Below are 14,546 nucleotides of genomic sequence, written 5' to 3' on the forward strand. Positions count from 1 at the left end.
AAACGTGTTAGCACATTAGCTAATGCTAAGGACGCCATCTTCATTACATTACAATAGCACGTACAATTATTCACGAAAACACTCCTACATGGGACGCTTTAGTAAGGAAGTATTGTTTTAGTTATATTGTAAAACTTACAAACGTTGCTTGGAGTGATGAATGAGCAATCCTTACGAGGAGAACGCTATGGAAGACGGAACGGCAATTCTACTTCCAGTTCATAGCTCAGTCCAAACAGAAGGGCAAGGCAGCGCCTGCAGTGAGCGAACCCGCCCAAAAGATGGCGCCATAGTGCAAACTATAACACACCTTTCCAGTGTGTTCGCTGTTTTGATTTTTTTTAATCCATTTACATTATGGCCATCAGCACAGAAAAAATCCATAAATTATCCGCACCGTTTTATAAGCTGCAGGGTACAAAGCGTAGGGAAAAATGGAGCGGTGTATCGTCCAGAATTGAGGGTATCTTTGCTGGGTGTGTGTGTGTTACCTTGACAACAGGTGCGGACGTGAGCAGCGATCCGTCGTGTGCGTACGTGAAGACAGTGAAGTCATCAGGAAGCAGCAGCCTGACAACAACAACAACAGCATGATACACAGCGCCACCTTGTGTATATTACACATGTAAATGTCGCAGGGACCATCTTTTATGGAAGTATTATTGTAGCAAACTTGCAAATATGCATCTCGGTCTGTGCGTCTGTAGTCAGATTCATGTGTCCGTGCACTAATTTGTGTGTGTGTGAGTAATCAGATCCGCGTGTGCGTGTTTTAATTTGTGTGTCCGTATTTTAATTTGTGTGTGTTAAAAAAATATCTGTCTGTCCGTAGTAAGATCTGTGTGTAAAAAAAAAAATCTGTTTTCCCGTATTTCAATCTGTGTGTGTAGAAAAAAATGTGTGTGAATGTGTATTCAGATTTGTGTGAAGCAGGAACCCTAATTACCCCACATTTCCTTCCCCTATACTCACCACTAGTTGGCGCCCTGCACCCACTCATGTTATTCTGTGCACTGATTCAAGTGCCCGCGTCATCATTTGTGTGTGTAAAAAACGTGTGTGTAAGTGTATTCAGATTTGTGTAAAGTACACATTGCACGGACGCACAAATCTTGTACGGCAGAAATGTCACAAAAGTCACGTGTAAAAAGACAGCCGATCAGGGTTCACACAAATCTAAATACACACACACAGAGATCAAAATATGGACAGTTTTTTTTTTTTACACACACACAAATTGAAATACACGCAAACACCAATCTGATTACACACACACACACAGATTGAGATACAGACACAAATTAGTAGACAGACACCTGTATCGGATTACAGACGCACACATCCAGATACGCATTTGCAAATAGTTTTGTTAGTATGTTAGTTCTATAGTTTTTGAAAGCGGGGTAATTGACGTCGGCCATCTTGTTCATGTTTTTACACACTCACACACACACAGATTGAGATTCAAACACACAAATTAGTACAAAAACACCTGTATCGGATTACAGACACACAGATTCAAATACGTATTTGCAAATAGTTTTACTACAATAATACTTAATTATTGAAAACGGGGTATTTGACGTCGGCCATCTTGTTCATGTTTCTACACACACACACACACACAAATTGAGATACAGACACACAAATTAGAGCACACACATGTATCGGATTACAGATGCACAGATTCAAACACGCATTTGCAAATAGTTTTGCTACAATAATACTTCCATAGTTATTGAAAGCGGGGTATTTGACGTCGGCCATCTTGTTCGAGTTTTTACACACACACACACAAATTGAGATTACAGACACACAAATTAGTACAAAGACGCCTGTATCGGATTACAGACGCACAGATTCAAATACGTATTTGCAAATAGTTTTACTACAATAATACTTAATTATTGAAAACGGGGTATTTGACGTCGGCCATCTTGTTCATGTTTCTACACACGCCCACACAGATTGAGATACAGACACACAAATTAGTACAAAAACACGTGTATCAGATTACAGACGCACAGATTCAAATACGTATTTACAAATAGTTTTACTACAATAATACTTAATTATTGAAAACGGGGTATTTGACGTCGGCCATCTTGTTAATGCTTCTACACACACACAAATTGAGATACAGACACGCAAATTACAGCACACACATGTATCGGATTACAGACGCACAGATTCAAACACGCATTTGCAAATAGTTTTGCTACAATAATACTTCCATAGTTATTGAAAGCGGGGTATTTGACGTCGGCCATCTTGTTCATGTTTTTACACACAGACACACAAATTAGTACAAAAACATGTGTGTCAGATTACAGACGCACAGATTCAAACACGCATTTGCAAATAGTTTTGCTACAATAATACTTCCATAACTATTGAAAGCGGGGTGTTTGACGTCAGCCATCTTGTTCATGTTTTTACACACACACACAAACAATGAGATACAGATACACAAACTAGTACAAAGACACGTGTATGTGATTCAGATACGTAGATTCAAATACGCATTTGCAAATAGTTTTGCTACAATAACACCTCTATAGGTATTGAAAGCGGGGTATTTGACGTCGGCCATCTTGTTCATGTTTTTACACGCACACACACAGATGGACACCAATTATTACAAAAACATGTGTATTAGATTACAAACGCACAGATTCAAACACGCATTTGCAAATAGTTTTATTACAATAATACTTAATTATTGAAAACGGGGTATTTGACGTCGGCCATCTTGTTCATGTTTTTACACACAGACACACAAATGAGTACAAAAACATGTGTGGCAGATTACAGACGCACAGATTCAAACACGCATTTGCAAATAGTTTTGCTACAATAATACTTCCATAACTATTGAAAGCGGGGTGTTTGACGTCAGCCATCTTGGTCATGTTTTTACACACAGACACACAAATTAGTACAAAAACACGTGCATCAGATTACAGACGCACAGATTCAAATACGTATTTACAAATAGTTTTATTACAATAATACTTAATTATTGAAAACGGGGTATTTGACGTCGGCCATCTTGTTAATGTTTCTACACACACACTGATTGAGATACAGACACGCAAATTAGTACAAAGACACCTGTATCGGATTACAGACGCACAGATTCAAATACGTATTTGCAAATACTTTTACTACAATAATACTTAATTATTGAAAACGGGGTATTTGACGTCGGCCATCTTGTTAATGTTTCTACACGCACACAAATTGAGATACAGACACGCAAATTAGAGCACACACATGTATCGGATTACAGATGCACAGATTCAAACACGCATTTGCAAATAGTTTTGCTACAATAATACTTCCATAGTTATTGAAAACGGGATATTTGATGTCGGCCATCTTGTTCATGTTTTTACACACAGACACACAAATGAGTACAAAAACATGTGTGTCAGATTACAGACGCACAGATTCAAACACGCATTTGCAAATAGTTTTGCTACAATAATACTTCCATAACTATTGAAAGCGGGGTATTTGACGTCAGCCATCTTGTTCATGTTTTTACACACAGACACACAAATTAGTACAAAAACACGTGCATCAGATTACAGACGCACAGATTCAAATACGTATTTACAAATAGTTTTATTACAATAATACTTAATTATTGAAAACGGGGTATTTGACGTCGGCCATCTTGTTAATGTTTCTACACACACACAGATTGAGATACAGACACGCAAATTAGTACAAAGACACCTGTATCGGATTACAGACGCACAGATTTAAATACGTATTTGCAAATAGTTTTATTACAATAATACTTAATTATTGAAAACGGGGTATTTGACGTCGGCCATCTTGTTCATGTTTTTACACACAGACACACAAATGAGTACAAAAACATGTGTGTCAGATTACAGACGCACAGATTCAAACACGCATTTGCAAATAGTTTTGCTACAATAATACTTCCATAACTATTGAAAGCGGGGTGTTTGACGTCAGCCATCTTGTTCATGTTTTTACACACACACACAATGAGATACAGATACACAAACTAGTACAAAGACACGTGTATGTGATTCAGATACGCAGATTCAAATACGCATTTGCAAATAGTTTTGCTACAATAACACCTCTATAGGTATTGAAAGCGGGGTATTTGACGTCGGCCATCTTGTTCATGTTTTTACACGCACACACACAGATTGACACCAATTAGTACAAAAACACGTGTATTAGATTACAAACGCACAGATTCAAACACGCATTTGCAAATAGTTTTGCTACAATAATACTTCCATAACTATTGAAAGCGGGGTATTTGACGTCGGCCATCTTGTTCATGTTTCTACACACGCACACACAGATTGAGATACAGACACACAAATTAGTACAAAAACACGTGTATCAGATTACAGACGCACAGATTCAAACACGCATTTGCAAATAGTTTTGCTACAATAATACATAACCATTGAAAGCGGGGTATTTGACGTCGGCCATCTTGTTCATGTTTTTACACACTCACACACACATTGAGATACAGACACACAAATTAGTACAAAGACACGTGTATGTGATTCAGATACGCATTTGCAAATAGTTTTGCTACAATAACACCTCTATAGGTATTGAAAGCGGGGTATTTGACGTCGGCCATCTTGTTCATGTTTCTACACGCACACACACAGATTGACACTAATTAGTACAAAAACACGTGTATTAGATTACAAACGCACAGATTCAAACACGCATTTGCAAATAGTTTTGCTACAATAATACTTCCATAACTATTGAAAGCGGGGTATTTGACGTCGGCCATCTTGTTTATGTTTTTACACACTCACACACACATTGAGATACAGACACACAAATTAGTACAAAGACACGTGTATGTGATTCAGATACGCATTTGCAAATACGTATTTGCAAATAGTTTTACTACAATAATACTTAATTATTGAAAACGGGGTATTTGATGTCGGCCATCTTGTTCATGTTTCTACACACGCCCACACAGATTGAGATACAGACACACAAATTAGTACAAAAACACGTGTATTAGATTACAGACGCACAGATTCAAACACGCATTCACAAATAGTTTTGCTACAATAACACCTCTATAGGTATTTAAAGCGGGGTATTTGACGTGGGCCATCTTGTTCATGTTTCATGGAGAGAAAGAAGAAGGAGATGTGGAAGTGTGTCTTATCGGCATGCGGCGGGGACAGGCAGATAGCAGCGTGTGGCGTGCGCCGCGTGCGGCGGTATCAGCGTGCAGTATGTCAACATCATACCAAGGAGATAGCAAGAGTTTGCAGGGGGAAACATCCATCCATGTTTAGAGTGGGAACGGAACAGGAAGTGACGACAACTTACTGGTTCCTCTCCAGATGGACGACGCGGTCGCGGCCCGCCACGCTGATCACGTACGACGCCTGCGGCGGGAAGGGAGTTAGGTAGGAGGAGAGACAAGGTCACGTGTGGCGTTTGCCTCATTCAGCGCTTCCTGACTCACGCAGACCACATGACTCGGACTTCCTGTGAGCGCCTCGGCATCAGGAGCACCTGAGCATTACGTACACCAGTGTTTTTCAACCACTGTGCCGCGGCACACTAGCCTGGTGTGCCGTGGGAAATTATGCAACTTCACCTAATTTATCCCAAAAATATTTTTTGCAAATCAATAATTATAATCTGCCAATAATGTGCCGTTGCTTAGTGTCTGTGCTGTGTAGAACTGGGCAGGGTAAGCACGTAATACTCCATGTCAGTAGGTGGCAGTATTGCTTTGTAAAAGTCGGAATGTGTCGGGTGAGACGAGGATGGTTTGTTGTGATCCCAATATGCAGAGCACAGCGTGCAGGTACAAAGGTATGTAATGTTTAAACCCCAAATGAACGAAAGGGAAAGGAAAAGGCTACGCACAACGAAAGTCAAACTGAACTGGCCACAAAGTAAACAGAAACAGAATGCTGGACGACAGCAAAAACTTACGGCCTCCACAAAGTACATCCGTACGGGACGTGACAATCAACAATGTCCTCACAAAAAAGGATTGCAACAACGTAAATAGCCTTGCTCGCTAACACAAAGCAGGTGCGCGGAATAGCGCTCAAAGGAAGACATGAAGCTGCTGCAGGAAAACACCGACAAAACAGGAAGGGCCACCAAAATAACAGCGCAAGACAAGAACTAAAGCACTACACACAGGAAGACACTAGCAAACTCAAAATAAGGCACGACGACCTGGTGGAATTACATTTTTTAACCTTTTCTGCCGGTGTTGTGCCTTCGGATTTTTTTTATGACAAAAATGTGCCTTGCTTTAAAAAAGGTTGAAAAACACTGAGGTACACACACGCATTCCTAGAGAGGACGTCTACAGGAAGTTGGAGTCATGCGTTCACGCACAGTGGGCGCTTCAGAGGCCAGAGGTCACCAGGCAGCAACAACAATCTCAATCACGGCACCTGATTGGGCGGTGAACCGTCGGCGTCCCTCCTCGGGCGGCCTCCGATTGGCCGAGGGACGGTCAGCTGGTAGGAGGACAAATGCTGAGTCTGCCGGGAGCCTGAAACAGGAAGCAGAACCGAGAGGGAGGGGCCTTAGAAACCCGACCAGCTTCTCTCGCCATCACGCACGTAAACGTGCCCACAGAGGGCGCCGCCGCCCGCTACACATCACACAGTGATGACCTCCCGCCAGGACCATGACACCACATGCTAAGCGGCTTAAAGATCAACCTGTCTAAGGGGGCGTGTTGCAGTCAGGTGAGGCCACGCCCCTTTTGCTGGAGAAACTACATTTCAAAGAAGTGTGTTTGTCTCGGATTCTGTTAAGCCCGAAAACAAAGAATGTTAAAGCTCTTAAATGCGAGCAGTGGCTGGGTTAAGACTCTCAGGTCCTAGTGGACTCTCAGGTCCTAGTGGCCGGGTTAAGACTCTCAGGTCCTAGTGGCCGGGTTAAGACTCTCAGGTCCTAGTAGCTGGTTAAGACTCTCAGGTCCTAGTAGCTGGGTTAAGACTCTCAGGTCCTAGTGGCCGGGTTAAGACTCTCAGGTCCTAGTGGACTCTCAGGTCCTAGTGGCCGGGTTAAGACTCTCAGGTCCTAGTGGCCTGGTTAAGACTCTCAGGTCCTAGTGGACTCTCAGGTCCTAGTGGCCGGGTTAAGACTCTCAGGTCCTAGTGGCCGGGTTAAGACTCTCAGGTCCTAGTGGCCGGGTTAAGACTCTCAGGTCCTAGTGGCCGGGTTAAGACTCACAGGTCCTAGTGGCCGGGTTAAGACTCTCAGGTCCTAGTGGCCGGGTTAAGACTCTCAGGTCCTAGTGGCCGGGTTAAGACTCACAGGTCCTAGTGGCCGGGTTAAGACTCTCAGGTCCTAGTGGCCGGGTTAAGACTCACAGGTCCTAGTGGCCGGGTTAAGACTCACAGGTCCTAGTGGCCGGGTTAAGACTCTCAGGTCCTAGTGGCCGGGTTAAGACTCACAGGTCCTAGTGGCCGGGTTAAGACTCACAGGTCCTAGTGGCCGGGTTAAGACTCTCAGGTCCTAGTGGCCGGGTTAAGACTCACAGGTCCTAGTGGCCGGGTTAAGACTCACAGGTCCTAGTGGCCGGGTTAAGACTCTCAGGTCCAGCCGAGTGGACCCTCACGTGGGTTGGGGCCCACTGGGGCAGGTGCGTGACTCCAGACCGGCAGGGGGCGCCATGTCAACAGCGTAACGTACAAAGTTGTTGGTGCTTCTGACGGAACATTCATACTGTAAAGTTAACTAGTCGAAGGTTCTAGAAGCAGTCTTGGTAAAGCCTCCCCTTACCTCGGCAATGGCCACTTCCGGTCGTCAAAAGCAGCAAACAGCAGACTTCAAACAGCTTCGTTCTTCCCCGCACCGCCATTGTCTTCCTCGTCTGTCTTCTCGCTGGAGGCTCGGCTGGGACCCCGAGCAGCGCTTCATGCTCCACCGCCAGGACCGCTCCTCTGCCTCGGCGGGAACATCCTAGGCCGAGCTGACGGTTCCGTCGCGGTTGTATTGAGCTTGTGCTCGCTTGTCAACGTCCGAACCCGACCAAAAATCGCCCAGGACTTGCTTGACCCCCGAAAAGAGGCACCAACACACGACGCGTCTTTGACGTTCGGGCGGTTCTCCGAAATGAGCCGAAGCTTGTGTCCGAAGACCCCCGAGGCACGTACGTCCGGATCGCGCCTTCGAAATAAAAGCTGTTTTCCGTTCGGACGTGTGTGAAACGAGTTTCAACATTTGGGATGAACATCTTTGAATGTGAAACGACATTTGGAATCAACTCCTTCGAATCCTGCACTTAAATAAAAGTCACAAAGTGACTTACAGTAAGAGTCAATGTATGTGGACGCAAGTATTTTAACTCCATTCCACAACTATTAAAACACGCTTCAGCCACACCTTGTGAACATGTAAGAATTCCGTGATACTTGATACTAACACTTTGTAATATGTGTTTTTACAAACGATCCCATTGTGGTAGTAAACAAAGGGGTATTTTATTTTGAAATCCACTTGGGTAGACCAGAAGTTGCTTCTCTCACGTGACAAACTAATTTTGGCTCGGGACACAGTTGGTGACCAAGCAAATGCTCCTTAAATGATAGAAAACTTCAATTAAAATGATAGAAAACTTCAATTAAACACAGTAGTTAGTGACTCTGAATAAGCAAACTTGTGACTCTGAATAAGCAAACATTTAGTTACTTTTAAAATCAACTAAAGTAACTAAGTTACTTTCTAAAGAAGTAATCAGTAGTCAGATTAGTTTTTCAAGGTAACTGTGGCAACACTGCTTGATAATAATACGTGTTTTCACAAACGTGATCTTTTTGTGGTAGTAAACAAAGGGGTATTTTATTTTATTTTGTGTCCTGTCCAGCTTCTCAGGCATATCATATAGTAGATGTAGATGCCCACTAACTTTACAAAAGAGAAGAGAAGTGTAGGATACTTCTCTTGTTGCCTTGTTTGTATTTGACTTTATTAAATGTATTTATATTATCATTTGGTGCAGCCGGGCCGGAGCAGGAGGGGATGGAAAGAGAAAAAAAGGAAGACAGAGGGGGGAATTGTGGGGACAAGAGGGGGATTAGACAGAGAGATAAAAACAAAAACAACAACAATAGAGCATCATCAGCAAATAGGATATGTACAAATATGATGGTAAAAGCGATAGCAAAGACGCAGTTAGTGAAATAAATAATACAGAAATGACAATGAACATTATTACACTACAAATGGAGCAATACAAACATCAATAGAAATATCACTATTGATAATTAACAATACCAATAATTTACCTTTATTATCAACAATACAGTTGTTCTTTTTTTTTAAACTTAAATTTTTATTCTGTCACATGCATACATATATCAACAGGGTCAACATCTTACAATATATACATAGTCAATTTATATTCCATATCAAGCATTTGTGGTGTCATTTTCCTGAGTTTTGTATTCAGTCCATTTTGTCCATTTCTCAAGAAATAGTTCCTCCTGTATTCTGAGTCTATGTGTAAATCTTTCCATTACATATAGTTCTTCCACAATGCACAGCCACTGTTCACAGGTCGGTGAGCTGCTACTACGCCACAGTCTTGTAATTGCCTTTTTGCTGGCTGCTAACAAAACCTTGACTAAATAGAAATCATCGAATTGCATATATTCCTGCGTCAAGTTTCCCAAGTATAGTATCATACTTGTTTTTGGAATGTCATATTGTAGTACTTCTTTTATCACTGACCACACGTCATACCAATATTTTTCAATATTGGGACAGTTCCAGAACACATGTTCGTGGTCAGCGTCCATATTTCCACATAGCCTCCAACATGGTTGTTTCTTTGCTGCGACTCTTCCGCTTATTTTTGGAGTTATAAAGTATCTAGTCATGTTTTTCCAGCAAAACTCCCTCCATACCCTAGAACTCGTGGCCGTGCACTGCGTTTTACAAATATTATACCAGTCCTTTTCAGTGATCTGCTCCCCAAATCCTCTTTCCCATTTCTCTTTAATGTACATGGTTGAAGTCCCCTTGCTTGTCATCAATCCCTGGTAAACAGCTGAGATCACTCTACATTTTTTATTATTATAAGCTTGTACCATTATTCTAATTAGCGGGTTCATTGATGCCCTTTTAATTTTTTTAATATAGTAGTCCCTTATCTGTAAATACCGGAAGAACTCATGTTTGTCTAGATCATATGTCGCCCGTAGGTCTTCGAAACTCCTCATCTGCCCATCTTCCAACAGTGTGCACATTGCCGTCAAGCCTTTTCGTTCCCACTGTTTAAACCCATGATCTTCGAACCCAGGCTTGAAATTGGGATCACGTGTCAACCATCCTAGTATCTTTCTTTCATCCTCTAATTTGTATTTTTTTGAGATATTATTCCAAATTCCAATTGTAAATTTAGTAATCGGACTCAGTTCTGCCTCTACTCTCTTTTCTATTGTTTTATTTGCCAACAAGTTTTGGATAAGATCTCTCCCCTGGTCTAATTCAATTCCCTTCCATTTCGCTTCGTATTCTGGTCTACACCAGCATACTAGATACCGAAGTTGGGCTGCATGGAAATATTCTTTCAGATTTGGCAATGCCATTCCCCCTTTTACCTTGGGCAGCTGGAGAGTTTCGAACCTAATTCTGGGTCTTTTACCCCCCCATATGAATCTCGATATATTTTTATCCCACTCATCAAATTGTATTTGTGGTACTGCTACTGGTAGGGATTGAAACAAGTACAAGAGTCTCGGCAACACATTCATCTTGATTATTTCTATTCTTGAGCTTAAGTCCAGACACAGCACTGACCATCTCTCCAGATCCATTTTAAGCCTCAGATTTATCGACCCATAGTTGGCTTCATATAGTTTATCTCTTTCCTTTGTTATATTAACTCCCAAATATTTGACCATTTCCAGGTCCCAATTTAGTTTATACGTCTCTCTAATTTCTAATGAGGGGTTATAGTTTAACAATAATATTTGTGTTTTTGTGACATTTAACTTATACCCCGAATATCGTCCATAATCTTCGAGGGTTCTCATTAATCTAGGGAATGTTTCTTCTGGATCTCGGAGATAGATCAGTACATCGTCTGCAAAAAGCCCCACCTTGTGTTCATTATGTCTAATCTGTATACCTTTAATTTCCTTGTTTTCTCTAATCAGTTGGGCTAATGGTTCTATAAATAATGCGAATAACGTCGGGGATAAACAGCAACCCTGCCTGGTAGACCTCTCCAATTTGAAGCTTTTCGAAAGACTTCCATTTATTTTGACTCTAGCTGATGGTTCTTGGTATAGTGACTTTATTATCTGTACTGATTTTTTGTTAAAGCCTAGTCTTTCCATTACTTTATACAGGTATAACCAATTTACACTGTCGAATGCTTTGTGAGCATCAACACTCACGAGCATAGCACTTGTTTTTGTCTTCTGTATTTCATCAACTAAATGTAAGGCTCTCCTTATGTTATCCTGAGTTTGTCTTTCCCTAATAAATCCAGTTTGGCAGTCCTCTATTAGATCCGACATAAAGTTTTCAAACCTTTTTGAAATAATAGATGTATACAACTTGTAGTCCACATTCAGTAGCGAAATAGGTCTATAATTGTTACAGTCTTCTTTATCTTTACCTTCTTTATGTATTACTGATATAATCGCTTCTTTCCATGAGGGGGGAATTTTTCCTTTTTTAAGGGTGTAATTAAAGGAGGTCTGTAATAAGGGAATCAACTCTTCTTTAAATGTCTTGTAAAATTCGGCACTAAAGCCATCTGTCCCCGGGGATTTGTTATTTTTGGTCCTTTGTATTGCTTCTTCAATTTCCCCAATTGTTATATTAGCGTTTAGCATCTTGTTTTGGCTAACTCCCAATGAAGGCAGGTCCAATGAATTTAAGAGAAGTTCCATTTCCTCCTCTCTTGCCGCAACTGGTTGTGTATATAGTGTTCGATAATAATTTTCAAATACGTTTTCAATCGCTTCTGGATCGTATAATAGGTTGTTGGTCTTGGGGTCCCTTATTTTGTGAATATTATTTAATGTTTGTTGTTTTTTCAGTCTCCTAGCTAACATCTTTGTTGCTTTAGAGCCTCCCTCGTAGTATGTTTGTTTCACAAACCTGGTCTTTTTTTCGACCTCATCCATAAGCATTTCGTTTACTTTTTTTCTCATGTCTTTAATCTGATCCATTATCTCAGAGGTTCCCACTGTTTTATGTTGTTGTTCCAAATCTTTCAATTTTCCGATTCGTTTTTGATATAATTCTAATCTTGCCTTTTTCATAAAAGATGTTTGAGCTATCAACTTCCCCCTTAAGACCGCCTTCAGAGCATCCCATAAAATTGTCGGCTCCACCTCCCCGTTATCATTCTCTTCTAAATATGAGGTTATATCTTTTTTTGTTGATTCTATCACACTTTCACTATTCAGGATGCCCACATTCAATCTCCATAACGTGTTTTTCTTCCTACTATTTAGATGAATTGTCAAGTATATGGCACTATGGTCTGAGAGATCCGTTACTCCTATGTTGCACTCCTTCACTCTGTGTATTTCTTCTTTGTTCATCAGATACATATCTATTCTACTGTACATTTGATGTGGTGCTGAGTAATGAGTATAGTCCTTCTCCAACGGGTGTAGTTCTCTCCATATGTCTATTATTCCCAATTCCTTCATCATTATGTTCACATATTTGCTAATGTGTTCCTTACTTCTAATCGTGCTTGTCGTGTCTAAGTTATAATTCAAAGTCAGATTAATGTCACCTCCACACAGCCAAACCCCCTCTGCTTCTTTGTTAATAACATCAAATATTTTCTCATACGTGGATTTACCGCTATCTGGGGGGACATAGACATTAATTAACGTTACTGTTTGGTTTTCCAATTTCCCTTTCACTATTATATATCTCCCCTCTTTATCACATATTTCCTTGATTAATTCAAATTTAACTGAGTTCGATATTAATATGGCGACACCCCTCCTATTACTCTGTTTTAAGAATGTACTGTAAAATGTATTGTTGTACCCGAGTTTCCTGAATTTTTCATGTTCCTGTTTAGATAAGTGCGTTTCCTGTAAATATATTACCTGCATCTTTTCCTTTTTGAATTTAGCCAAGACTTTGCTTCTCTTAATCGGATTGTTTAACCCATTAACATTCAATGACACCACCCTTACTTCATACAACAATACAGTTGTTCAAATGCAACAATACATATACTGTACGTATTGATAACTAGAGATACGAAAGAATGCAGAAAAATGGAGGGGAAGAAAGAGAAGCAACCTATATTAACCTTGTAGATTGTTATAGTAACATTAGGTGCTTTGTTAGTGTGCCATGTGTTATACCCAGTTTACCCTAAGGCAACAACGTTAATATTTGCATGAGTGTATGTATGTATATGTACTTGTATATGTACAGTATGTGTATATGTATGTTTGTACAGTGAATGTATATGTACAGTATGTGTATATGTATGTTTGTACAGTGAATGTATATGTACAGTATGTGTATGTATGTTTGTACAGTGAATGTATATGTACAGTATGTGTATATGTATGTTTGTACAGTGAATGTATATGTACAGTATGTGTATATGTATGTTTGTACAGTGAATGTATATGTACAGTATGTGTATGTATGTTTGTACAGTGAATGTATATGTACAGTATGTGTATATGTATGTTTGTACAGTGAATGTATATGTACAGTATGTGTATGTATGTTTGTACAGTGAATGTATATGTACAGTATGTGTATATGTATGTTTGTACAGTGAATGTGCGTGTGGATGTACGAACTTTTGAGTATGTAGGTATGTACTGTATTTGTGTATGTATGTGGGAGCGTAGGTACCTACAGTATGTATGAATAACGGTGTGTATGTGAGTATATGTGTATTTGTATGTACAATATATTTGACTCCAAAGTGTGTGTGGGAGCCAGCGTACGGCCCCAGCCACCCGGAGAGCCCAACCCACAAACAGCAGGTGTGCCGCCCAGGGAACTAGCGACAGGAACCCCAGAGCCAGGCCCGCTGTACCGCCCGGAAGAGCCAGCAGCAGGCCGCAGACAGACGCGTCTGGCAGAGGACAAGGCATGAGAGAAGCAGGGGACAGCCAGCCTTCAAGTCAGCGAAAGACACCACCCCACACGGGCAGAAAGGCGGGACGCCCCGCCCAGGGGCCCCAGAGAGTCCCCGCAACCGGACAGGAAGACCAACCCCGCCCCACCAGCAACCGGGCCCCCACGAGCCCACCCCCGAGCACGGCACGGCCCGACCCATGCCACCCCACCCAAGTCGGCCGCCGCAGGACCGCCCAGCACGGGGCCACGGGAACCACCCACCCCACCCGCAGGGACCCCAACGATGGAGATGGAACAACCAGCAACCGCCTTGTCGAGTTCCCCCCTGAGGGAGAAAGGAAAAAAAAATATATATTATTATAATTATATACACTTGGGTAGACCAGAAGTTGCCGGTCACGTGACAAACTAATCTTGGCTCGGGA

At 41.3% G+C, this 14,546-nt stretch overlaps 1 protein-coding gene across 1 annotated transcript in view; it reads right to left on the minus strand.

Annotated features, from left to right (window-relative positions):
* The window catches only part of adam9 (ADAM metallopeptidase domain 9), a 37,552-nt gene extending 29,376 nt beyond the window's left edge, over positions 1–8,176 (minus strand). Inside the window, exons 1-4 of the mRNA XM_062025294.1 lie at positions 7,810–8,176; positions 6,468–6,568; positions 5,374–5,432; positions 492–570 (exon numbers count right to left, since the gene is read on the minus strand). Coding sequence (XP_061881278.1) covers positions 492–570; positions 5,374–5,432; positions 6,468–6,568; positions 7,810–7,888 — 318 coding nt within the window. The 5' untranslated portion in view covers positions 7,889–8,176. The remainder of the gene's footprint in view (positions 1–491; positions 571–5,373; positions 5,433–6,467; positions 6,569–7,809) is intronic.
* Between the last annotated feature and the right edge of the window lie 6,370 nt (positions 8,177–14,546).

This window comes from Entelurus aequoreus, linkage group LG17 (genome assembly GCF_033978785.1).
Source record: "Entelurus aequoreus isolate RoL-2023_Sb linkage group LG17, RoL_Eaeq_v1.1, whole genome shotgun sequence".
Taxonomy (NCBI): domain Eukaryota; kingdom Metazoa; phylum Chordata; class Actinopteri; order Syngnathiformes; family Syngnathidae; genus Entelurus; species Entelurus aequoreus.